Source organism: Megascapheus bottae, chromosome 19 (assembly GCF_031878675.1).
Source record: "Megascapheus bottae isolate mThoBot1 chromosome 19, mThoBot2.hap1, whole genome shotgun sequence".
NCBI classification, from domain to species: Eukaryota; Metazoa; Chordata; class Mammalia; order Rodentia; family Geomyidae; genus Megascapheus; species Megascapheus bottae.
Genome location: NC_143527.1, coordinates 19,347,378 through 19,373,780, shown reverse-complemented (window position 1 = coordinate 19,373,780; position 26,403 = coordinate 19,347,378). Strand labels below are relative to the sequence as shown.

The window sequence follows — 26,403 nt, the reverse complement described above, 5'->3', positions numbered from 1 at the left end:
TTCTTACATAGCTGAGATTATAGGTATGCGTCATTATGTCTGGCTTGTTACCCACCCCCTCCCCCCACACACACTCTTTCTTTTTGTAGTACATTGATTGTACAAAGGAGTTTCATTTTCATATTATCATGCATGCACTTCGATCAAATTCACTTCTGCTATTGTTTCTTCTCCCTTACCTCTTTTTCAACAGTTTCATTTTTTCTATTTTCATACATGTATATGACGTACTTCAATCATTTTGCCCTTTTGTCCTCTACTTTCATTCTCTCTACTCCCATTGGCCTCCATTCCCAAGCAGTCTCCCTGTTTTATACTTGTGTCATTCACTTGGGTTGTTGGTTTGTTTGTTTGTTAGGTCTAGATTCTGTATGTGACAAAACGTATGTGATACTTGTCTTTTCAGTCTGGCTTATTTCACTTAACGTGAGGATCTTCCCATCCATTCATTTTCCTGCAAATGGCATAACTACACAATATTTTTTACAGACAAATAATACCCTATTGTACATATATATATATATCACATTTTTAACCCATTCATGAACTGATGGACAGTGAGGCTGATTCCTTATAAATAAGGTTGCAGGAAACAGAGGTATGAGTATGTCTTTACTGTAAGCAGACTGACTTGTTTTCGTGACAGAGTCTTGCCAACTCTTTTGTCCTCATTAGCCTCAAACCACAATCTTCCTATTTCCACCTCTCAAGTACCTGGGATTACAAGTGTAGTCATGATTCCCAGATAGCTTTTAATCTTTCCAACTACCTTCTAAAGAAGGTAGGAGCCGGCAAGGGCCCTGGAAATGAGCTGACTTGTCCAGAGTCCCAGTAACTGCCAAGTGGCAAATCGGGGATGTGAACCTGCCTTGGCTCCAGACTTCTCTTGCCTTTTTCCAACTTCTCACTTGCCTACAAAGGACAGCTGGTATCTTACACAGCCACCGAGTAAGAAACGGTCTCCTTGGGTAGAAGACACGGTCTCCTTGGGTAGAAGACTCCCCATGGCCTCTTTCTCCCAAGGTGGACAGCAGTTGATACTGATGGACCACCCCCACTCTGAACCAAGAATGCTACTGAGGCTCTCCTGTAAAGGCAGAGTTGGTTGTCTTAGGACAGGTAGTGTTCAAGAATCAGAAATGAGAGAGGTGTCCTAGGGCCAGGACCAAGATGGAAATGTACCAGTACATCCCCAACACACGAGAGCAGTCATTGCCTGTTTCCTTACACAATGAGCTGATAGATCTGTGTGCACATGCTGCATCAGAACTCCTAAAACATGACAGGGAGAATGATGGAAGGGCTGATGGTGGTCAAGACATACTGTTCACATAAACTGACAGGTTGAATTTGTACACCTTTGTACACTAGTTAAAATAATAAAAACCATCAATAAGTGTAATAGAAATAATAGTTATAATAACAAGAGATCCGAAAACATAGGCTCTTGGTGGTGGAAGACTTGCCTAGCATGCACAGACCATGGGTTCCATGCCAGCATCATAGGGGAGACACAGACAGAGGCCTCAAAACATTTTACCTAGTGTCAGCTTCTATTTCAAAATATTTATATTTTTAAATAATTTTAAGAATATAATTTCAAGCCAGATGTCAGTGGCTTACACCTGTATTCCTGGCTATTCCAGAGACTAAGATCTGAGGACTGCAGTTCAAAGTCAGCCCATACAGACAAATCCACAAGACTCTTACCTCCAATAACCTAGCAAAAAGCTATCAGTGAAGATATGGCTCAAGTGGTAGATCCCACCTTGAGCAAAAGAGCCAAGCAACAGCTCTAGGACTTGAGATCAAGCCCCAGGACCAGTACAAAAAAATGTAATTACATATTTAATACTTTCAAAGTTATATCTTAAAATTTCATTGAGTAATTCTACTATAGCCTAATACTCGATTTTAAGTAATACAATCACACATTAATATAATTTTACATTGATTTTTTTTAATTTATTTATTTTTATTTTATTTTATTTTTTTATTGTAATTAGTAAAAGGGTTACATGATATTTGCCAGATAGAAGGTGCATTAATTCACATACATTGATACCCTTTCACATGTCTTGGTACCCATTTCCCCCACACACACACACCCCAATTTTATATTGATTCTTATCCAGAGATAAGAATGTCTCAGATTCGTCTGGCTACCCAAACTGGCTTCAAACCTCGATCCTCTGATCTCAGCTTCCTGAGTAGCTAGGATTACAGATATAATCCACATGCCTTGAGTTTTCATTGTATCAGTTTTGGGGGGAGGGGTTGTGGTGCTGGGGATCAACCCAGTATTTGTTACATTATAAGACTTTCCTTGGAATTCTGATTCTGTTAAAATTTTGTGGGTGTGGTACGTGTGACCCATGAATTGATGTATGGTTCTGCATGTGAAATGCAAGACTATGTACTTCCCAGGGAAGAAATGTGCATACTAATATTGTCCCAAGGGAATCAGAATTGCCTCAGAGAGAATGGAATATGTTTTTGTGTAGAAACAAAAACAAGAAGCTGAAAGAAATTGCTCGGTTTGACCTCTCCAATAATAAAATAACTCAAACACATTCTTCCTTAAAAAAAAAAAAAAACTTATCCAGGGCCCAGAGTTTGGCCTAGTGGTAAGACTGCTCACCTAGCATGCATGAAGGCCTGGGTTCAAGTCCTCAGTACCACATACACAGAAAAAGCTGGAAGTGGTGCTGTGACTCAAGGGGTAGAGCGCTAGCTAGCCTTGAGCAAAAACTGTCCAAGGACAGTGCTTCGGCCCTGAGTTCAAGCCCCTGGACTGGCAAAAAACAAAAAACAAAACAAACAAACAACAACAACAAAAAATACTTGTCCAGCAAACTGGTTCCTCTTCACAAAATAAATTGGCTCTTTGGTGTTATCATCAAATAATTCAGATAGCATTCATACAACCAAGGACTCTTGAGGTATCAAACATGTCTTCTATCCCTTGTTTCTCCTATGTTTTGGAACTACTTTCTTCATCCTTCTCACCTGGAAAACTCAAATTGATCCTTTGGTACTTAGCTTTACTGCCTACACTTCTGGGATCTTTCTCTGATCCCTAGCTCTGGGTCTCCTCTGTATTCTATCATAGGGCAAATAACACTGTACTACAAGCCTTTTATGCATCTGTGGCTCTTATGAGTTTCTTGGACAGAGTCTATGTCCTTGTTATTTCTTTACCTTCTACACTACAGCTGTAAGAAAGCAAAAGACTACATTTCCCAGACGACTTTGCAGCAACGGTTTGGGATGCAATTTTGGTTCAACCAATCAGAATCATTCACAGGAGCAAATTCCAAGCTGTTCTATGAGAAGGATGGCAGAGTCAAAGGCCTGGTTTCACTGGTGCAGAATGCATATAGCACAGGCCGCACGGCTTTTGTAAACGGCAGCCGTGGTAGTATTTGTGTGATTGTATCAGGGGCCCCACTTGACAGTGTGCTTGTTCAGTCATTTCTTCAGCTTTCCTAAAGATTCTGAGCTAGCTCTGCCCTTCATAAATCCCTTTCTCCTTCAACTAACTGACTTGGATTCTGTTACCCATGTTATCCAACTAAGAACCAGGGATCGTCCCGGGGCTACCACACAAGTCCATGACCTTGGCGCTAGCTCACTTAGTTCTCACAGAGCAGTATGTGTGATCTAGTGTTTTGTTACAAATAGCCTGGTTTGCAACCAAGCCTCTGGAATCCACTGGGTTCAGTGAAGTCACAGACCCAGGCTGTTACTAAGAAAAGCTCCAGATGCAAGAGATGCTGGAGATAATTAGAAAACTAACATCCTTTGGGAGCTGGGAGACTTGTAGACATATCTTCTGTGTGGCTATAAAATAGCTTTGTGTGACTTTGGATAAGTCTCCTATAACTTCCCCTTTCTCTGTTTCTTTTTTCTCTCTTTAAGGGCCGTATCCTCCCTCTGTCCAGCAGCCCTTCCATTGCTTCCACAAAATCACCCGGCCTTGCCCCATCAGCCACCACTTGGCCTTCCTTTCTTGTGAATCCTAGCATCAGTCACATACCAACCAGTCAGGTCAGTGATTCCAAATGGTTTCAAGACATATGTCTAATGGTTATTAGCTGAAGTTAATTTCAGAATTGGGCTCACATATCTCATTAGCCACTGATTTGTTTGTGCCCCTCACTTCCTACATTGAAATCCTAGCACCCAATGGTGTTATACTTATTAGGGGATGGGGCCTTTGAGAGGTGATGGAACAGAACCCTCAAAAATGGAATTAGTATCCTTTATTTTTGTATAAGGCCTGGGAAAGGAAAGACCTTTTGCCCCTCCAATCATGTGAAAATACAGCAAGAAAGTGCTATCTATGAACCAGGAAGTAGCCTTCACCTGAACGATGGACTCTCAGCATCCAGAACTGTGAGAAATTAACATTTTGTCTGGGTTACCTAGACTATGGTATTCGATGAAAGCAGCCCAAGTGAACCAACACAGTCATTTCTCTGACAGCAGTCATAGTCATTCCCAGGAAAGCACTAGCACACGGGAAATACAAAACAGGTTCACTCCCACCGGCTCCTTTCTCCTATAACTAAAGGGCAAGTATTGCCAGCAGATGCCACTGGGATTCAGATAGTTGCACCGAGTCCCTCAGCTGGATGATGGCAGAGTTGAGTCAGGGATGAATAACTCTGGAAGTCTCTACCATCTGTTCCAGTGACTTGCTTCTGCTGAGTTTAGTAAACCAGCCCCCTTCCCATCCACCGCCCTGCAGATAGAGTCAATATGAAGTCTTGCATGGGTATGAGGATGTCCTTGATCAACCTATCCCCTTTTGTAGACTACAGCATGTAGTCTACAAAGCATGTATTCCTGAGGCTCTGGCCTGCTGGGTCCTACAGACAGTAACAAAGAGCACAGGAGCCTACCTATCATATGCAGCCCAACCAATACAGAGCTGAGCCAAGATCCCCTTCGCCCTCTGGCTTCCCCACTCTGGTCTACTATCCCCTGTCCTTATTACCTGAGGGCTGGGTACTAGGTTACCAGACTGGTCCCAACACCCCAGAGCCTATAGAAAGATCCAAAGAAGTCCATCATTCCTGCCAACCTTACCTCACCATTCTTGCCCTTGAAAAACTCTTCCCTTCCTTCCCAACATACACATTTCTACTGCCTCCTGACTGGCTCTGGTACTTCCCATATGGCCCTGTGCCAAGCCTCTTGTCTTCAAGGAACTATGAACAACACCCTCCCTGCCCCACACCACTACACACATTTGATTCACATCAGCCATCTCCACATCCATGGACTGTCATCACCCAACTAACTCAAACCCCACATTCCCGAAAATACACTCAACCAGTTCATCAAAACTGCTCTATACCTGGGTTTAATACCTCAGTTTGCCCATCTGGAAATCACAGTTTTAATAACCCTTGTTCCTTCTCCATCTTTCCTGGGCTTTGGGGAACTTTCAATTATGAGAAGCACTGCTGCAGTGGGTCTCTCCAAGATCCTGCCTCTGAGGAGACACCCAAGAGACTGGGCCTAGGTAAAATTACATAAATCTTTGTGTGGTCCAAAACAACCCACCTTGAAGACAGCCAGGAAAAGGATCTCACATAGCTGTGCGTGATGACATTACAAGACGCTAACATGATGTTGTGAATCGCAAAATACAAGGTAAAAAACTACAATCCTCAGAAGGAACTTCAAAAACATAAAGCCAAGCCTGAAGAAAGCAGAGAAGGAGGATGAGGTGTTTACAGGGACTTCTTAAGAGTCTTGGAACAAAAACATTTTTTTCTGTGCTTTCTGTAGAGTTAGCACTCTTTCATTGCTGGAAATCACTGATAAATGTGCATTATGGATTCCCCTTCGAATGCTTCTCTTTTATCCGAAAGGAGTCTGAGAGAACATCTCTCTAATCTTCTTACATATCATTACCATCTCTTCTTTCAACTCTGGAAAGAATATACCCAGCTCAAAGGGAGGGAGGGAACCTGGCACTACACTAGGCTTCTGCAGGTATAAATAGTCCTGGCCAGTAGGCGATATCAGGAGCCCAGTTCCTCTCTGATACCATTTGGCTTCCAGGAGCCAAATGTGATGCTGATGCCAGGCCGCCTCTATCCTGCCCTTGTGGTCACTGAGGTGAAGGGAAAGGGAGTGGGTTAGGGTAGCTACAGCTGCCTGGTCAGCAGCCTCTGCAACCCATGGAGACAAATGCTGAAGGCTGGTGGTCCTGGGTAGAGTGGCCCACTTCCCACCCACACATGGGCACAAGCTCTGAGAGCTGAGGAAGCCATTCTCAGCAGGCTTCAAGCTGGCCTACAAGGAGCCTGCTATGCGCCCCTGAGCAAGTCCCACCAGCCCTTTCCCAGAAGCCACCTGCAGAGGTGGCCCTGTTCCATCTCCGGGATCTCTCAGGGGTCAGTGTGTCTTCCTCGGGGACACAAGCTTCTGGGCCCCAGAGATCACTAGCTGGCAAGAGATGAGGGTCCATGTTCCACTCTCCATTCATGCCCTTACCCTACCCAGTGTCTGATATCATCCAGAGACCTCTGGACCATGCAAGAGCACACGTGGTAGGCGTAGCCACCTGTCTAGGCAGGTGCAGGGAGAAGGGAAGCCGTGCCAGCTGAGCAGTCTGAACCCCTGCGCTCCTGTCATGCCTGAGGCAGTCTCAATGACCCTCACAGTGACTGGTTTATTGGACATTGGTAAGAATGCCATGAGCTCATATGATGCCTTTGGGTAAATGAGGGAAAAAAATACTTTTTTGCCAGTGAATAATGCTGATGGAGTGAAGGCAAGCTGAATTTCAGCTTTCTTTTACTCCTCTATCTTTGTGCACTTCCCATCCTGTACAGGTCCACAAGTTAGCCTGATCCCAGACCACTGAACTGCATCTCATTTAATCCTCCCAATAGCTCTGAGAAGTACTCATTCATCTGAAACTCAGATTGGGCAACTTGCCCAAGGTCATTCAGCCAATAAGCGGTGGCACTGGAAAAGAAAAGTGAGGCTTTCAAAAGCCCAGAGCCAGGGTCTTCATCATATTTGTGAATTCTTCCCCCTCCAACTGCGGTATCCATAGTTTCCTGGGGGTTTTCTAAGCAAGCAGCCCCCTTCTCTTCCCAAGAGTGGCAGCCCTTCAGTGAGCTCAGCGCTATTCCTGGAGCCAGAACAGCTGCTGTCTGGAGTTAGCACACCACCCATCAGCAAACGTTTAAGAATCAGAATTGGAAAATCACAGCCTAACAAGTCCAAGGATGGAGTATCTTCCTAAATAAGTCCAGAGATGGCAGAAGGACTCAATTGTTAACTAGTGAGGCCATAGCTGCAGGAAGGGACACTGTCATACTGCTAGGAAGCCCTGATGGACTGGCCTTGCTCAACAGCCTCAGATTTTACCTGACCTTTCAGGATCACCATTTTCTCATCTGTTGCCAGCAATGACCTTTGTCAAATTTATCTCAGAAATCAGGTGCTAGTGGCTCACACCTCTAATCATAGCTACTCAGGAAGCTGAAATCTGTGGATCTTGGTCCGAAGCCAGGCCAGGCAGGAAAGTCTATGAGACTCTTATCACCAATTAATCACAGAAATGGCACTATGGCTCAAATGGTAGAGTGCCAGACCTGAGCAAAAGGAGCTCTGGGACAGTGCTTAGGCTTACAGTTCCAGCACCAGAAAAAAAAAATCATCTCAGCTTGATACACTACATCCAGGTACTGGTTTGTGCCCCATCTGCTCCTGGTGGATTCTGACGATTCCCCCAGGGCTCAAGCCCACAGCAGCATCTTTTTCTCCTTCATCTCCCATAAAATCTCCCCACTTGTACCTGCTTAGTCACCCCTATCTCCATCCTAATACAAGGTGATGATTTGATCTTCCTGTATCTCCTGCATTAATGTCTGAGACTGGGATATTCTTCTTCCATGTGTCTTCCTAATTACTACTGATTCACTCATCAGAGGTCAGCCCGGTGTCAGCTTTCTCAGCTTCCTGTCTTCTCTCCCTCTTTCCTTCTTGTCCTCTGTCCCTCCTGCAGCTGTGGCCTGCACTAGTCAGCAACTGCTTGGCCTGTTGGCACCTACTCTCACAGAGCTCCACAGCCATCCTGTGCCAGAGGGCTTTTCTCTCTTCCACTCACTGACAATTTTCTGATCTGTTACTGTGTGCTGTGCCAGGTTTTAGGCAGAACACAGTAGTGACGTTTCTGGGCAAAATTTCCCACCCTCATCCAGCTTCCATGCGAGGAGACAATAACATTTTCATTTACCACAGTGCCAAGTAACCATGAGCACTACAAAACAAACAAAATAATTCAGTGCGGGAGACTACAGCGAAACTGAATGTGGTAGGATAGCCAAAGAAGGCCTTTCTGGACAGGAGACATGAGGAAAGGGGTGCACGATCTAGACTCCAGACAACAGATGTGCAAGAAGAACTTTCCAGAGAGAGAACAGTGAGGAGATACAAATGATCTGAGGACAAGCACCTGTAGCTGCAGACACGGCCCCTGCCAGGGCTGCTGAGGCAGAGAGCAGTGGAAGCCAGAGGGACATGTGCCACCCACCATTATGGACTTATGGGCTACCCAGCAGGATGGGGACTCACTGAGCACTTAGGCACTCCACATTTTACCTTGTCTGAAAAAGGAATTCTGAAGGTTGGAAAGGAAATCGTGAGGATTGAGGATGTCAAAGAGGTAAAAAAAAGGTAGCAAAGCAAGTGTGGAGAAGGAGACAAAGAAACACCTGGGAGATGGAGCCTGCAGCATGTGGGGATTGCTAAGGTTTAGTAAGTAAAAGAGGGAACAATCCATGGGAAATTTTAGAACTCCAGCTTAAACAATGACTCGGGCAATGAAGCCACACAAAGGAGTAGAGTGATAGTCTTGGGTGTGAATGGAAAAGGAGGTAGCTGTGGGACAGATATCCAAGAAGTAATAGGTAAAAATTACATAAGTGAGTGAAATGACAGAGCAGAGGATGAGGCTAGAGACCAGATGTTCCAGAGTCAAAATACCAAGAACTCAATGGAGAGGCTGTCCTCTCCATGAGATAAAAGAAATGGGTGTGGGGGACAGGCCTGAGATTAGCTCTGACATTCAGACAGTAGAAACTAAGAAGGAACTGAGAAGGAGGCCTTCAGGAAATCCCAGGCATACTGCCCAGAGATGGGAAACTCAAAGGGGAACGTTTTCCAGGATACGAAGATAAACTCCATCCAAGAAAGGCATCAAGGTTAAGAAAGAAAGACAGGCACAACTGACTTAGTGACGCAAAGGCCATCAGTAACCTTGACAAAAGTGGGTCCATTGGCACAAACTGACGCAAGGCAATGGTGACCTTGTAGTCTCCAAGAGAAAGAGAACTGAGGCCCTGCAGGGAAGTAGAGAACTCCAGGAGAGTCGGGGGAAGAAGATGTGCTTCAATATACGGAAGGCCAGTGGGAGAAAGAAGACAGACTTAAATTCTCAAAAGTTCCAAGTCCAAGTCCAGGCAAGCATTAAGGAGGAAAGTCCACACTCAGTCTAAGAAAGCACATTCTAACAAGGCGGTCCATCCACAAGGTAAAAGATGGCTTTGTGAGCCTCCATCACCTTCTATCCTAAGACACTTAGTGACCACTGATTGGAGAGGTGGCAGTGCTATGCCAGTTATGTGATACTAGGTGCTTCTAGAACTTCTAGTTTCTAGTGGAAATTCCAAGAGTTCTCCAAGCTACTGGTTTTCTCAAACCCAAACATCATTCCTTCTTTCCATTCTCTATTTATTTTAATCCTAACTCCCTCTCAAAGCCTTTACCTTGCCAAATGCCTGGTACAATGCTCTGAACAACAGTGGAAGAGACAGGAAGTCCAAAATATGAGAAAGGGGAAGCCAGAGAGTGGGTGATGGTGACTAATGGCAGAAAGGTTAAGACAGCTAGGTAGAGTGAGGACGATGAGCTGACCTCCTCCCTTTAACGGAGGATGCTACCACACCTGCACTATTGCTCACATCACAGAACATGCCAATCCTGAAATGATGAATTTTTCCAAAAGACTTTGTTTGTAAGGCAGCCAAATATGAAAAATGGAGATGACGGATTAAAAATCCACCTTGCTCAAGGATAGAGTTTGGGCATATTTATGGATGATGGAGTGTAATTTAAGGCAAGGAGGAAAGTGATGGAAGGAAAGTAATCAGTGATCTGTGAATACATAATGGCCCTTCTTAAGATGAAGCTTTAGAAAATAGCAGTGTTCCTATGATCGGAGATTTTGGCCTCCTGATGTCAAAAAGTCACCCATGAGACAACTGTGCAGGCCCAAGTGAAGAGCTGGTGGTTTTCACAAAAGCAGCCTTCAAGAACCTGAAAAGTAACCGAGGCAACCATTATCACCATGACCCACACCTCAGAGGTGCTATCTACAACAAAGCTAGCAGGAAACTAAGAATATATTATTCAGCTAGGTGACCTCCAAAATTAGTAATTTTATAGTCAACAAAAGGCAAGTGAAGTTGAGAGTTTAACTCAGTCCTTCCTTTTGTTTCCAAGAGACAAAACCTAGAGAAGTGATGCCACTTCCCCACGACAATGCCCAGTGTGTGAAGCAAGTCTGAAAGCAGGCTCTACCTAGAAGGCCCAGACAGGGGACCTTATTCAGGGGACTGAATGGCAGTGACCTGTGATAATGCTAGCTACAGAGCATATCAGCCTGAGATGATTTTATATCCCCAGTTTACAGATGAAGAAACAGAGACACAGAAAGTTCATGTAGGCAGTTATTTGCCCAGAAGATTTCAACTCATTAAGATTCAAGTGAAGTCTCCATATATCACAGTTTAGGTTACTCATGAAGCAAACATCTGAAATCTCCCCATATCAAGCTCTACTTCAAACAACCAAATCTTCCTGAAGTCTTGCCCCTACCAGGTGAATAGGAGGAAAAGGAGAAGCCACTGTTTTAATTGCGCTTCTTTTTCTAGCACCCTATCTAGAATCTTCTGCCAGACCTGACTCTACAAATTCTTCTCAGATGGACGGAGCTCCGTCACTTCTGTCACGTTGGGCTCACATCATGGGGCCCAATGCCCACCTCACCACCATAGCTGGAATCCCACTATGGAATCCACTATGGAATCTGGGGCTGCACTTTCCCAATGCAGAATCTCAAGGAATATGTGTTCACTTTGTAAGACTGAGACCATTGAGGGGGCAGTTGCTTCCACTTCAGAGCAGTCCCTAGAAGACAGGCCCCCGGGGTAGGCTGGAAGACACTGAGCTGATTAGGGAAGACATGTACTCTGTCTGCTTCTCACAACTGCCATGCCCGGGCTGTGCAGGTTATTTCGGTATCTCCTTTGTTACCAAAGAACTACATTTCTCCCTTTCTACACCTTCTGCATTTTACTCACTCTCCCACTCCCATCTTCCAGTTTCCTGTTCTTTGCCTAGTGGTCCAGAACTCAGGTTGCACTGCCATCTGCTCTTCCCAAGAGAAAATTCTCTAACTGTTGCAAGTCATGAGTAAGTTGATGACTCTAAAGTGTTTCTCCTTTCCAGAGACAGTTTTTCAGTGATAGTGCCAGAAGGCAAGGTTGATTCCAAAAGAATAAATCTCTAAGGGAAGATTTGGAAGCACTGAGGTTTTTATTACCGATACTTTTCTAGTTCGCTAATTAATTCATTCTTTCATTCAACTAAAATGTATTGAGCATCTCTTACATGGCAGATGCCATCCTGAGTGCTAAGAACTTAAAGATGAGGCATAATCACCGTCTCACTGAGGTGATACAAACAAAAACCCTAAAGCTGAACTTGCCAAGAACTGTCTTCAAAGACCTTCCTACTGTTCAAAGCAGTCACTTAAATAGAAACATTTGCTGATCAAAAATTGTTCCAATCTGCTCAATAAAGTAATTCCCTTAAGTATGCTTATTAGACAATACTTTGTAGAACTAGATTTGACTTCACAAAGCTATACATCAATGTTCATTTTCTAACTCACATATTGTGCAATTCAGCCTGGCCTTTCCCCAAGTATGAACTGAATGAGAAGATCTGACCACAGCCATAAAGTGTACTATCTTGCCTGGACTTTCCTTGCGGTCCCATTGGGAGTTTCAGACTAATCATTTGGACTGACTCCTTCCCCTTGTGGCTCCTGCTTGAGCATAAGCTATATGAATTATTTGCTGTTTTGCCCCGCTTTATCCTTTGGTTATATTTGGTATCTCCTGACTTCCCTTCCGGCCCAGTTAATAATAAATGATAACAGGTTGTACCACACTTCCACATACCACACAACTATAGATAGAAAAATATGGCATACACTGAATTATTCAATAGGTGAATAATACCATAAAGAGCATTCTATATCCCCAACATGGAGAGTTGTTAACTGGAATGATGTACATGATATCCTCATTAAGATCCTCCCCCAGGCCCTGAAAAATCTCCTGCCAGGAGCTGTCCAACCCATTTTAAAGAAGGCACAAGCTGTTCACTCACCAAGATCAAATAATCTCCCACATGTAGCTCCATTTTGGTTCCTTTACCCTTCACTGCCCACACATGGAAACAATACATAGTACAGTTTTCCCCAAATGCAGGTACTCTGGGGGCTAACAAGCAATTGATATTTGAAATGGAAATTGTCCTTAAGAGAAATTTAGGATGTATGGTCATGACATTTATTCTGTGACTAAGGGAATTCTTGGTCAAATGGCAGCACTCCAGAAGGAAGTCAAGTCAGCTAGTAATGACTTTGGATAGAGGGCACACTTGAATTCCAAAACCAAAGGGATAGAAGCCAGTGGTATCTCTGACCCTGAGGGATCCCAGTGACAGGAAAGGGGAGGCTAGCTTCAGTCAGTTATGAGGAGGAGGAGAAGAAGAGAAAATTAAGAGGTGAGAATGGAAAGGAGAATGAAAAGTGAGTCAAGAAAAGTGGCAAGAGAAAGGAAGAGGAAGACAGGTAGAGTAAGGAGGGAAAAGAACAAGAGGCAATATTGAGGAAGAAGAGGGAGATACTGATGGCACAGAAAGCTGGAGACAGAGCCCATGCAACGGCATCAGCCACTGACCAGGATGTATGTCCAGAAACAGCCTTTCAGGGGCCTTTGTTCTACCTGCTCTAACATTTTCTAACCATGGCTTCTCAGGTATCTATTTAATCCCGGTTCCCGTGAAGGTGGACACTTGGCTCAGTTGCTTAGACCACCTTCCATCTGGCAGGTAACACACATAGCAGACAAGCCAATATAGGCTGCTCAACATCTGGAGGACAAATCACTCTTCCCATGATATTCAGGCCTGTCATGTGACTAGCCATACTTAAAAGCTCATATATAGTAAGATGCTCCCAAGAGGCCACAATCAGAACCTTGAGCCATCTCACCACCACCCCGCCACCCTTACAGGGCCTTCTGTATGCTCTACTTTCTGACATTATAGTCACTTCTTACTCTTTGAAGACAGTAAGCAAAAAACACACTTATTAGGGAGCCCCTGATATTACTTCTTTCCTGAAAAATCTAGCTTAAACATCAAAAGCAACCTATAGGAAAACCCAAGCTTCATGCTCAGAAAGTGAACCTGAAAGTTAGCCCATCCTTAGGAATAAAAAATTAGAGAAGTTAATAGCTAATCAGCCCCTAAAAACCCTTAGCTAGCTAGTTCCAGCCATCTCTAACTCGAAGTAACTAGAAAATCCTGCTTGTCCACAGAAATTGTCCACAGTCCATTCCTGCAAGTGGTTTTACCTAAGGATAGTCCATCTTCACTCATCCAACAAACATCACTGAGCTCCAGTTTCTGAGTAGGCAGTATGTCCTTCCTTTATTATGGATTGGAACTCAAAAATGCTATTACAGAACCAGAGGAAATAACTGTGTAATGGTATAAATGTCACATCTAGATGGGAGTGGTTTTGTCCCAGCCAACAGCAGTCTCACTAGGTGCTACACTTCAGAGGAGCAGACAACACTCACCCCTGGTACCATCCACATTCCAGCTGACATCTGAATTCCCTGCTGTAGCTTCCACCTTCCAAGGTAAATTTGAGACCCAAAAGCCCTAGGCTACCTTACCCAGAAGGAGCCAGAGAGTCACTACATTATTGAGGCTGGGACCTAATCTTCCCACTTCACATCCACTCACCCTTCCAGTTAAAGGAGATAGGTGGGATTCCAAAACACAGCAGCTATGAGTTACTGGACCAAGGTATTACACCTCTAAGGGCAGGCCATGGGCAGGAACTGAATGATTCCCAGATGGGGCTCCCCCCCTCAAGCCATTTCCTGGGGTCTGTACCTGGAGTTGGAGTCACTGCCGCTCTGCACTGCCACTGCTGGGTCGTCGGTGACATTAAAGAACCCCGTCCAATTGGCCAGCGGATCACCATTCTGCCAACCAAACTGGAGGCCTCTGGCAAGAAAATGAGGCAGTCGGTATACACGCTCATCTGCTGGGTGAAGCCAGTCTACCAGAGAGCCACAGACTATCACTGCACCCATACGATATGTAACCTCGATTTTACTTTCCTGAGGGAGATGATGGTGATGGTCCTAGCCAAAGGATTGCAATCGCAAACCACAGCCCTCTCCTGGGACTCGCCCTCCTGTAACCGCCCTTCGCTTCATCTTCACCCCTGTTGAGATCACACCCTTGACACTCAGGGAAGCCAAGGCTTCGGGAGAGTAAGGCCATCGGGCTCTTCTGACTCCTATGTGTGGCCAGCCCCCAATTCTGGTTTCTAGAAAGTTAAGCTAAGATCTCTAGCAGCCAGCACTTTCTCTTTCTCCAAGGCCAGGCACATTTCAAGGATTTTTATCCAACACATGATACTATTTCTGGTTTAAGATGATGGACTTTAACCCACATTTATCTCTACTCCTTCCCCAAACTTGATGAAAATAACCACAAAGCAATAAGTAAGGAAGTAATAGAAGGGATTAGCAACAACATTTTGGAAGATGACAAGCTGATGGATAATTGATTTAGAACAAAGAGAGTGGAATCATAACAGCCTCCAAGAAACAAAGGGAGCACACCAAAGACTTGGGCATGAGAAGAGCCAAAGACATGTCAAATGAGTGTGCAAGACTGTATCAAAAGCAGAACTGTGTTAAGACTGGGCAAGGGGGCAGTTAGACACCCTTTACACACACACACACACACACACAGTGTGTGGCAAAAGTAGGGAATCACTAAGCATGCATCACAGTCTTTGAGAAGGAAATGTTATGGTGTAGAAAGGTGCTCATTAAAAAATAAAACTTAAAAAAGCAGTCTAGGGGCCCGGGGCATAGCCTAGTTGTAAAAGTGCTAGCCTTGAGAAACCCAAGGATAGTGCCCTGGCCCTGAGTTCAAAGCTACAGAAAGAAATATGCATTAGTCTATAAAAGCAGTCAACAAAAAGAGATATGCATTAGTAGCTATACTTTTATACGGTTTTAGACCAAAAAGGCAGTTATATTTATATATGGAACTAGAGTTTATTCTTTCTTTTGTTTTAGCAAGGTTTGTTGATTCATCTTAAAATCTGATGGTAGAGGAAGGGCAAGCAGGGAATTAGAAACATCTAGGAGTGAAGAAATATCTGAGACCTTAGAAGAGGGGCAAGAAACAACTACCCTTTGCCTAAAGCAGAAATGGGCATACAGGGAAGGACAGGTCTAAAGGCACATTTAAGGAGGCCCTCAGCCCTCATGCAAGTCTAGGATTGGCACAAGCGAGTGAGGGTCTCTTAAATTCTGTTCCTTGGATCCTTTATGTATCTCATCTTTATCCCAACCCTGCAGCAGGTGCTCAACAGCTGCTGGCCAGGACCAGCAAGGCTATCAAGCTTATCTTCCAGCAGAACTGGTGACACCCCAAGCTGCAGACACCCCAGCACCCTGTCTCCTTTCTAGGCCCCTTTCCCAAGAGCCACGCTCTAGAGAAGAGGATCTTCAGCTTCCCATGCTTTCAATTTCCAGGAGCTCTCAATTTCTCAGGGCACTGGAATAGTAGGCTTGGTCCCCTGGGGGGAGGGAGGAGCTCTGGCTCAGTGATGAGAGCCTTCAAATGCACATATGAAGACAGCACAAAGTCAGGCTCTCCTTTTCCTTGACCCAATTTCAAATCCTCAAATCTCAGGCTTGTACCACTCACACAAAGCAACCCAGATCTAGACCCTGGAGGTGTGGGAGGAGGAAGGCAGCAGAGAGACAGAGTACAGGAGTCCTTTGTACTTGGTACAGAATAGAACAGGCCCAGCTTCTCATAGAAAGCAATAGGACAGTGCTGGCTAAGTGCAGAGAGCTTGCTAGGAATTCAGGGGAAAGAAAGAAGTCTATAGGCTGGATACAGAGAGGCAGGATTTGGACTGAAGGGCAGGCAGGAAGAAACAGCAGGCACAAACAACAGCATGAGGACAAGCACAGTGTTTAGACAGATGTCACATATGAAAACGACCCTGGGCTGACAGAAGAAATGCTCAGCTTGAGCGTGGGCTTCAGGCTGAATATTTGCAGTGAGATTTCTTTTCTTTTCTTTTTTCCTTTTGGTCTGGGGAGGGGATCACAGTCATTCAAGAATTTCTATTTCTGACAACATGGAAGACTGAGAATCCCTCTGTGACAGGCGCTATGCACCCTACATCTCCCCTCCCTTCAGAAATGAAGGCCTTCTTTCTGACTTGTTGGGGATACCATATGCTGAGAGACTTCAGCTTTCAACTAGATAAGGAAAGACACCTTCCCCAAAGTCATAACCCTTTCTGGGTAGCCCCCATACCTCATCCAATGAATGAACAATCTAGAACTCCTAGTTTAACTGCTATCCTAACTTTGGGCAAGTCTGGAGGGCAAGCAATTCCAGGGCTATCTATGGGATCGCTGAAGCGTTCTCTGGGATTATATTACCGCTCAATGTCACCCTCTGCCCAATTACATTTCCCTCCCTTTTCCAGTTGTTTATCACTACAGAGCTTCTTATTTTAACATCCTTCACTCTAATCTCTGGCTCAGAGTTGTTTTCCAGAGAACCCAATTTGCATTACCTTCTCACTACAAAAACACTAAAATAACAACTAAAGCATCTTCCAAAAACTGGTGACGATAGAAGTGGGAAAAACCTAAAGCCTGAGGCTGTTCAAGGGGCATCAGCCAATCCCACATATTTCTGCTCCCTTTGTAAGGGAGGTCACAGGACCTCTCCAAGGTCACAGTAGAAATCTGCCACTAAAGCCAGGAAAACACTAATAATCAAAAAGAAAAAAGGGAGGAAAGGCATGATGACACACAGAGGTAGAAATAAATAATCACAATAAATGTTCTAAATTCTCCAGGTAAGTAGGTAAAAACTGTAACTATATTCTGGTTATGATGGAAGACCAATATCAACTTTTGAGTTACTAAAAAATTGAGTAAATTTTTGTTGTTATGGGTGGTAGTAGTGGTTGTGGGACTTGAACTCAGGGCCTGGGGCACTGTCCTGGAGCCTTTTTATGTTCAAGACTAGTGCTCTACCACTTTAGCCACACTGCCATTTCTGGTTTTTGAGTGGTTAATTGGAGATAAGTCTCACAGTAACTGACTTTTCTGCCTGTGCCGGCTTTGAACTATGATCCTTAGAGCTCAGCCTCTTTGGTAGGTAGGATCACAGGCATGAGCCACTGGCACCCAGCTTGATTAAGTTAATAAAAATAATTTTAGGGGCTGGAAGTTTGGCCTAATGGTACAGTGACTGCCTAGCATGCACGAAGACCAGGGTTTAATTCCTGGGTACCACAAACATAGAAAAGGTCAGAAATGGTGCTATAGAGCTCTAGCTTTGAGAAAGCCAAAGGCAAGTGTTCAGGTCCTGAGTTCAAAAAAAAAATTAAAGGACAAGCAAAAAAAAAATTAAAGAAATAAAACAAGCCAGGCACAGTGGCTCATACCTGTGATCCTAGCTACTCGGGAGGCTGAGATCTGAGGATCACAGTTTGAAGCCAGCCCAGAGGAAGGAAGTCTCTAGTTAGACTCTAATTAGAGACTTATCTCTTCCCTCTAATTAGTCACAGAAAAAAAACTGTAAGTGGAGTTGTGCTTTAAGTGGTAAAGAGTTAACCTTGAACAAAAGGAGCTCATGGACAACACCCAGGGCCAGAATTCATGTCCCAGGACAAGAAAAAGAAAAAGAAGGGAAGAAAGGAAGAGAGAGGAGGGGAAGGGAAGGGAGGGGAGGGGAAGGGAAGGGAGGGGAGGGGAAGGGAGGGGTGGGGAGAAAGAAAGGGAAGGAAAGGGAAGGGAAGGGGAGAAAAATAACACTCTCAGAAAAAAAAAGCATAGGTGTGAATCATGATCTTGGATGAGGCAATGGTTCCTTAAATATGAAATCTAAAGTACAGACAACCAGCCAAACAACAAAAATAGATAAACTGTACTTCATCACATTTTTAGACTTTTTGTACTTCAAAAATACCAAAAAGAAAGTAAAAGAATGGGCTAGAAATACAACTATGCAGTAGAGCACCTGATTAGCATGCGTGAAGTCCTGAGTTTGATAATTAACACCACACAAAGGAGGGGGATAAGTCACAGAACAAGAGACATGTTTTGTTCATCATATATCTGGTGACACTTAAATTTAGAATCCATAACGAGTTCTCACAAGTAGATAAGAAAAAAAGATAATTCAAGTACAGACAAATGATTGAAATAGGCATTTTTTCCAAAGAAGGGATAAGACAATAAGCATATAAAAGGTACTACAGGCTACAGGCATGACTTACCAGCAGAGTACCTGCACAGCAAGTGTGAGACCCTGAATTGAAAGCCCAGTACAGGAGGGAAAAGGATATTCCAGGGCCACACAGTGGTACATGCCTGTAATCCCAGCTATGCAGTGGTAACAAAAATCCTATTTCAAGGAGAAACATACAACGCTATCTAAAACAAACTACAGGCAGAAGGGCTAGTGAATGCTTCAAATGACAAAGCCAGCAAGTAGAAGGTCCTAAACTCAAACTTTGATACCACTAAAAGAGAACATAAGAAATATAGTGTACATCAGCTGGAGGCATAACTCTAGCAACTGAGCCTGCTTAGCAATTGAGGGCCCAGCTTCAAATCCAGTACTGCCCAAAGAATGAAAGTAATGAAGATGATACACATAATTAGTCATCAGTGAGATGCACAACAAAACCATAATGAGATACCACCAGATAGGTCATAATGATAGGTCAAAAAGACAGGTAATAGTGAATATTGCCAATCATGAATATTGTGGAGAAATTAGAACCTTTATATACTGCAGAAAGAGTGTACAAGGATGTAGCCACTTTCAAAAACACTCTGGAAAATGATCAGATGATAAAAACAGGGTTGCCAAATGACCCAGCAACTCTACTCACAGATAAAAACCCAAGAGAAATGGAAGCATATGTCTATGCAAATGCTCACACAGAAATGCTCATCACAATGTCATTCAGGACAGCAAAAATATAGAAATAACCCCAATGTCCATGAAATGATAAATGAATGAATGAATGAAGCCTCCTAATTCCCTTCCACTTCACACAGCCTGAGACTTCATAGCCAGTGCCTCTCCTCCCCTATGGGTGTAGACATCCCTCAACTTTCCCTCATGCTCTATCCACTGTCATTTTCCACTCTGCTCCCTGTCTTATCCAACCCCATCACACAGGTCAGCAATTTGTGTGATTGTATTTGTGTATGTGTGTGTGTGTGTGTGTGTGTGTAAAGCTGAAGACCCAAACCAGGGCCTTACCCCATAGTAGGCAAGCACTCTACCACTGAGCTACATTCTGAGTCCCATAGACCAGTATTCTCCTAAGGGTTGACATAAATTGTTTATACAGTCAAATATAGTGAGATGATTCCAGGTATTTTTTTCTGCCAGTCCTGGGGCTTGAACTCATGGTCTGAGCACTGTCCCTGGGCTTTCTCAGGGCTAGAGCCCTACTACCTGGGCCACAGCACCACTTCCAGCTTTTTGTGTGTATGTAGTGCCGAGGAATTGAACCCAGATATTCAGGTATACTAGCCAAGCTCTCTACCACTAGGCCAAACTCCCCTGGCCCAATTCCAGCTATTTTTTTTAATCTATGAATTTACATATTTGTATACACACACAGACATAATAAGTTATATATGTATATATGTATATATATTTATACACTGAAGCCAAAGGAGGACACGAATAGGAGTGGATGACAAAGGCTCAAGGCACATATGCTATGTGCATATGATCATATAAAATAATATTTTATGAAATGAACTCCAAGAAAAGGAAACACAAGATTTTTTTAAAGTTGCTGCTTTTGCTTTCCTTTTGTCTTGTTTGTCTTTGTTTGGAGGGTAAGGGGAATACAGAAAAGGTGGGACAAAGGGTGAAAACACACAACTGTGGTACTCACTAGACATGAGGTGGAAAATGGATTATGGATGGGATGGGAAGGAAAACTAAGAGAGCAAGGGAAAGGAAGACATGGTTCAAGAAGAATTGTACTTATTACCTTACTCATTTAACTGTAAAGCCCCTCTGCAATAACAATAGAAAAGTTATTTTTCATTCAATTAATATAACACTTTTTGAGCTATTATGTACTACATACTTCTCCTTAGGATATACTATGGAATAGGAATGGTTTTCTATTCCCCAGATGTAACAGACTTAAATCACAAACGTTTAAAACCCACCAATTTTGATCATTGGTGATTCGAAAGCTGGTTCTGCTATCCTGGGTCTTGTCCTTGGGCAGCTCTTTGTTAATGAATTCCAGAGCTGGAATTCACTTCCAAAGAGCTGCTGGATGGTTCTATGTGGACAGCTTTCTAGATATGAGCAGATTCAGACTCAACCTTGAGATCCTCTGTTCACGGAGATCATGCCCCTACTCAACACATTTCTACTTTGTATTCCTGTCCCCTTCACCCCTGTACTTTGCTGAACAACTTGAATCCTGCACTTACCTCCTCCCTGAGCTCCTCACACCTTCCCCACTCACAACTCTTTCCTTCTACCTCCATCCGTTCTGTGCGATATTCCTCTTTATGTTCTCCTTCAAACACCTCCATGAACGCTGAACCATACCTCCCTGTGGCTCCCTCCTTTGCCTACTCCTCTAGACATAGACCACATTTCGGTTTTGTGCCTTCCTGTCTTTCCAACAGTCCCAATACCTTGACCTGAATCATCTTGCATTTCCAGTAGTGCTCAGCATAGTAAATCTTCATCAAGTATGAACCAGACAAGGGAAGCAGACGATCCAGACAAATGTCCCAGCTTTGTTCCTCCCTTTTTTCCTAAACCACACCGCCTGTGCTTTCTCCAGGAGAGGCACAGAACTTCCTAGGACATTGTAGTGTGCTTCCTTCTTCCATCCTGACTAAGGTTGGTTCCCAGAGTTCTGACAACTCAAAATGGGCCTTCTCAGATATGCCTCACTGCACAACTCAAGGTAGAGGCCAAGGGTCCAGACAAATGCTTATTGGAAGAACCCACTATTTCTATGTCCTTGATGGCTTCGCTTCTGCAGCAGCTCAGAGGTGCAGCCTTCAGAAATCCCTGGACTCTAAAGTGGCTCTATTTCCTGAGTCAAGTTCTCCTCACTTTTGACTGGACTTGAAAAATACCTCCCAGACTCTCTTGTATGAAGTCCACATAACTTTCCTTCCCAGTGGCTTCTGTCAAGTCAGTATCCTGCTCAAGAACCACATGTGGCTCCCTATGGTAGAATAAACAAGTTCCTTTCCAGTCACTCAAGCATTTCATTGAAGGCTCTGGCCACCGTTGCATATGACTGCTGCTTTCCTACATTCTTTCTTACACTCCAAGATCCATTTCTTTCTTTCTTCCAATTACTAGCCCTGCACACATGCATCTTCCCTCACCTTCAGTCAGTTCTCCACTATCTCTATTTATATTTATATATATTATAGGCCAGACACATAGATGTCCCCCAGGGTACAGCTAGAAAGCAAGCAGTCTCAGAGCTTGACACTGAGAACAGGATTTCTCAGCCTTGGCCCATGACATCTAGGGCGAATCATTCTTTGTTGCAGGAGGTAGACTGCTCACGGGGGATCTTCCCAGCATCTGTACCACCTTCGACTGGATGCCAGTAAGGCCTATGTGACAACCAAAAATGTCTCTTCTCATTGCCTAGGGGAACCAACCAACTGACATGTCCAGGGAAACCTGTTGCTACAATCCATTTTAGGGGCCCTGCTAGATCACACCCTATAAAGGCCAATCTTAAGGCCTCCAGGGTACAGAAATCCTGGTCCAGTGTTGCAATCATGTCACACATTCCTAAGGTCAGCTCATGATGATTAATGATGTGTGTGAGAAACAGGATTGGTGAGCAAGAGCTGTGTATAAGCACTGTGACAAAATGCAACTGATGTGGAAAGCATATGCCAGTCTGGACTGATAGTCAGGCATGGGAAAGATGAAAGGATCCAAGCCACATTACTTGGTTTCTTCAGTTCTGGATATGCAAGTTCCCTCTTCTAGCCAAATCTTAATCCTCCTTCAAGGCCCACTAAAGGTATGCCTCCTCCTGGCACTCTTTCTGCAGCTCATCACTACCTCAACACTTAATTCTTATCTCATTTGTGGCCTTTTATTTCTACAAATTGACTTCAACATCCCTCCCCCGCCCCGTCCCCACCCTAACACTAGGACCACTCATTGGCTTCTTGTTTACTTTTTGTTTTGTTTTTGTTTTGCCTGTTCCAAGGCCTGAACTCAGGGCTTTGGCACTGTTGCTGAGCTCCTTTTGCTCAAGGCTAGCACTCTACACAGTGCCACTTGCAGCCTTTTCTGAGTGATTTATTGGAGGTAAGAATCTCACAGACTTTCCTGACAAGGCTGGCTTCAAACCATGATCCTCAGATCTCAGCCTCTTTAGTAGCTAGGATTACAGGCATGTGCCACCAGTGCCCAGTTCATCATTGGCTTCTTTATAGCACTCCAGGCTTCCTTCAGAAATTGGCTATAGGTAGATTTTAGTTTCTTGGTTGGATTACACCTAGTCCCTAGAGTGAAGCCTGCAAGGGGGCATCTAGATAATTTAGAAACAGGGTCTCTGAAAGAAGGAGAATGGAAAACAACTGGTAAAGGTAAGACAGCCCATCTACCCATGCCCAGGCAGTCTTGCCAGAATAAGCAGGTTACTGCAGCTGTCTTTTTCCCTGGTATTGATATCTAAGGTATAATTTAGAGGTAGGGGAGAGGGAACAATAGTCACAGAAAGAGGAGACAGACCTGATAGGATCCAAGAAGATAAGAGGCTCTGAAAATATCCTTTAAAGCTTCCAGTGCCACATCTAGCACATAAGCTCCGAGGAAGAAAAAGCTCTCTGGAAAAGTCAAGGGTAACAAGTGGCTGGAAATAAATGTTTGGGATGAGAGGTCTCATACTCGGCAGCTGGGGGGCAGTTTATAGGTGGGAAATAGATTTCCTGCCAGGAGCAAGACCAGCAGCAGCAGCCCAGGCTGTGAGCACATGAAAGATACAGACCCCAGAAGATGGAAACAAAACTGTTCCACTATTTTGGAAATTTTGAAAAGATTATAGGATGCTGGAGATACATTTTCTTTCCTGACTGGGGAAAGGACTGTGAAGCCGGGGAGATGCTGTCAGCAAAAAAGGGCCTCCAGCAAGGAGCCAGGAAGGACCGACTCTCTGAGCACCAGAGGTTCTAATACCACATCAGCAGAAAGCCTAACCCCAAGGTCCCCAACCAAACAGAGAAACCCAGTGTTACCCTTAAGGATGCATTAGGCATTTCCCTGTATCTTCTTCACACAATAGACAAGCTCTGCCTGGATTTCTGAATAACAACTCTTACTGTGCCCTTTCTGTTATGGAGTTTTCCTCTGGCTGGGGGCAAGGTGAGAAGGGCCCAACTTCTGCTGCATCTCTGCCCTTTGGTACTAAGGTTGCCCTGGCTTCTGAAGGAACCAGGTTGTGAGTTTCACAGATCCAGTGGCTGTGTGATTACAACAACTCATTATTCCCTCTGCATCACAATCCACTACCACTACCTCCCACACACTAACCCAACATTCCTGTGGGTTGAAAAAGGCATCTCTACCAAGGGTCCCTACAATCATTTAAGACACATCAGGCTAATACAGATAGATAGATAGATAGATAGATAGATAGATAGATAGATATAGATATAGATATAGATATTCAGGGCATTCACGTGAGTTTCCAGTCAACGTGGCTGTTTAGAATTCCAAACTGCTCCCCATTTTTCACAGCAGATCAAAGTTGTCTCCCCCAACCCTTCCCTGTCCCCAGCGGCATGAAGCAGGGGCTCTCCTTTTCCTAGCAGCAGAGATGGGGAGGGCGGGGGAACTCTAGCCTAACGCAGCGGTGCTTGTGGCTAAGTGGAGACCCCCCCCTCCCAGCTCCTCACTGCTGTGGGCGCTGCAGCCGCAGCGTTGGCCACTTGCGCGACCGCCCGTGGGCTCCGTGGGCTCCGCATATCCCACTCTCCCTCTCAGACTTTCTTACCTCTTGATGTAGTTCCTGCCATACAGGATCTGTTGCAGCAAGGTCACCAAGGCAAAAGCGCAGATGAAGATGAAGAGCAAAGTTCGGTTCCCCAACAAATCTCGGTTGGCCGAGGGGTCTGCGTAGCGCATCCTGGCGGCTGGTCGCCGCGGAGGCGGGACGCGGGGCGGCCCGGCAATCACGCGCTGGGTTCGGGGACCCCGGGGGGCGCACGGCGGTTCAGACGTGTCACGGTGCGGTTAAGCGGGCGGAGGACTTCGCGGGGCAAAGTTTCCGGCTGGCGCAGCCAAAGCAAGCCGCATCCACACGTTGGTGGAGCCGCGGCGGCAGCTGGGCACGGGCGGCCAGGGGAAGCTCGCCGCGGTGCCAGGCCTTCCCTCAGCTTTTACCTCCGGGCGCCACTGCCCGGCAGCAGCCAATGTCCCCGCGGAAGGACGACGGCAGGTGCCCCCGACCCGGGGCCCCGGCTCCTCCCGCTAAGGTGGCGGCCAATGGGGAGCCGGGCCGGGCTCGCCCCGCGGGTGCGCTCCGGCGGCGCGCACCGCCCTCTCCAGGCGTGCTCCAGATCGCGGTGTCCGGGCGGGCGAGCGGGCGCCAGGGGCTCGCCCGGGGAGACTCAGATTCAGATCTTCCGGCCTGCGGCTGGGGAAGGGTGGCTTCGGGGTCTGGCAGTTGGCGAGGTGAGGGACAAAAGCTCCGGGATGGTCTAATGACGGGTGGCCCGTGGAGAGGGGGAGGGGACAGCGGGCTAAAAGGGTGGGCTGGAAAGGAGGGCGGGACGGGGTAGCCCAGGCTGCCGCCCTGGGCCTGCCGGAGAGGAGCGTGTATTTGCATGCCGCGAGCGGGGAACTGAGTCACCGCCGCCGCCGCGTCCTCGCGCGCTCCTAGAGATTTCAATGGAGAAATCGGGGAGCAAGGTCAACCCAGCGGCCCTTCAAGGACGGCGCGCATCGCTCTGGCAAGCTAATGGCCTTGCGGCGCTGGCCGTCCTGTGTCCCCTGGCGCCCAAGTTCAGCTAACTAGACATTCAGGGATTTGCTTGCCTCCCACCACAGGCCTCTTCCTTCTCCCCTACAGCTCCTGGCTGTCCCCCCTCTGCTGCCCACCACCAAGACAGGATCCCAGTCTCATCCTTGGAGCCACTCTTGAATCACAGGTCAGGCAGCCTGCTGCCTCAGGGTACGTTGGTCCCCGAAAGCTTTAGTAAGTCACCACGTCTGGAAGTACTCTGTGCTTCAGAGTGTGCGGCAAGGAAGATAACCACAGGAGAAGGCCTGGCTTCTGCAGAAATCCTCACCAGGAAAAAATGCCACCCCCTACCCTGCTCCAGCCCTGCCACCCTCACACCAAATGCAGCGCCTGGAATCAGGTGTTTTGGGGCCTTCGCCCCTCATCCCCAGCCGGATGATTCCAGGCACCCTACCCCAGGCCTTCCACACACTCTGGGAGGTCTCAGAGTCAAACTAGAATTGTGCTCCAACTCCAGACCTCATCAAGAACAACTTTACTGGGAAATACCCAGCTTCCAATCAACTCGTACCTGCCATTTGGAATTTTTCTCCTGGAATTGGAGAAAAACAAAGAACGCACAGCACATTCCTTCGGACTCCATCCGTAATTTGTTAATTCGCAAAGCCAAAGTAGATCTTGCGCTGTATTTGGAGAATTTGTGTATTTAATTATCCGAAAGGCCACGAGTGTGGAATTTTAAAACAATTAATTGATTAAACTAAAATAATCCAGACAGTTGGAAAAATCTATCGTTGTAATGTGACGATTCTTGTTGTTGACTAACCTTCTTTACAGATGTGTGTACCAAAGAGCTAGTTGTTCAAAGCAATTCACCTACCAAGGAATCCTTGGAGTCTGAGCTGCAGTTTTCTCTCATACACTCAGGC

The 26,403-nt window shown here is 45.4% G+C and overlaps 1 protein-coding gene across 3 annotated transcripts in view; it reads right to left on the bottom strand.

Annotated features, from left to right (window-relative positions):
* Positions 1 to 24,733, bottom strand: part of St8sia5 (ST8 alpha-N-acetyl-neuraminide alpha-2,8-sialyltransferase 5) — a 47,740-nt gene extending 23,007 nt beyond the window's left edge. For 2 of the 3 annotated variants that reach the window (XM_090353159.1, XM_090353160.1), the window contains exons 1-2: positions 24,506 to 24,733; positions 14,296 to 14,409 (exon numbers count right to left, since the gene is read on the bottom strand). In XM_090353159.1, coding sequence (XP_090209285.1) covers positions 14,296 to 14,409; positions 24,506 to 24,636 — 245 coding nt within the window. In that variant the 5' untranslated portion in view covers positions 24,637 to 24,733. The remainder of the gene's footprint in view (positions 1 to 14,295; positions 14,410 to 24,505) is intronic. The other variant, XM_090353161.1, reaches the window with a different exon arrangement.
* Between the last annotated feature and the right edge of the window lie 1,670 nt (positions 24,734 to 26,403).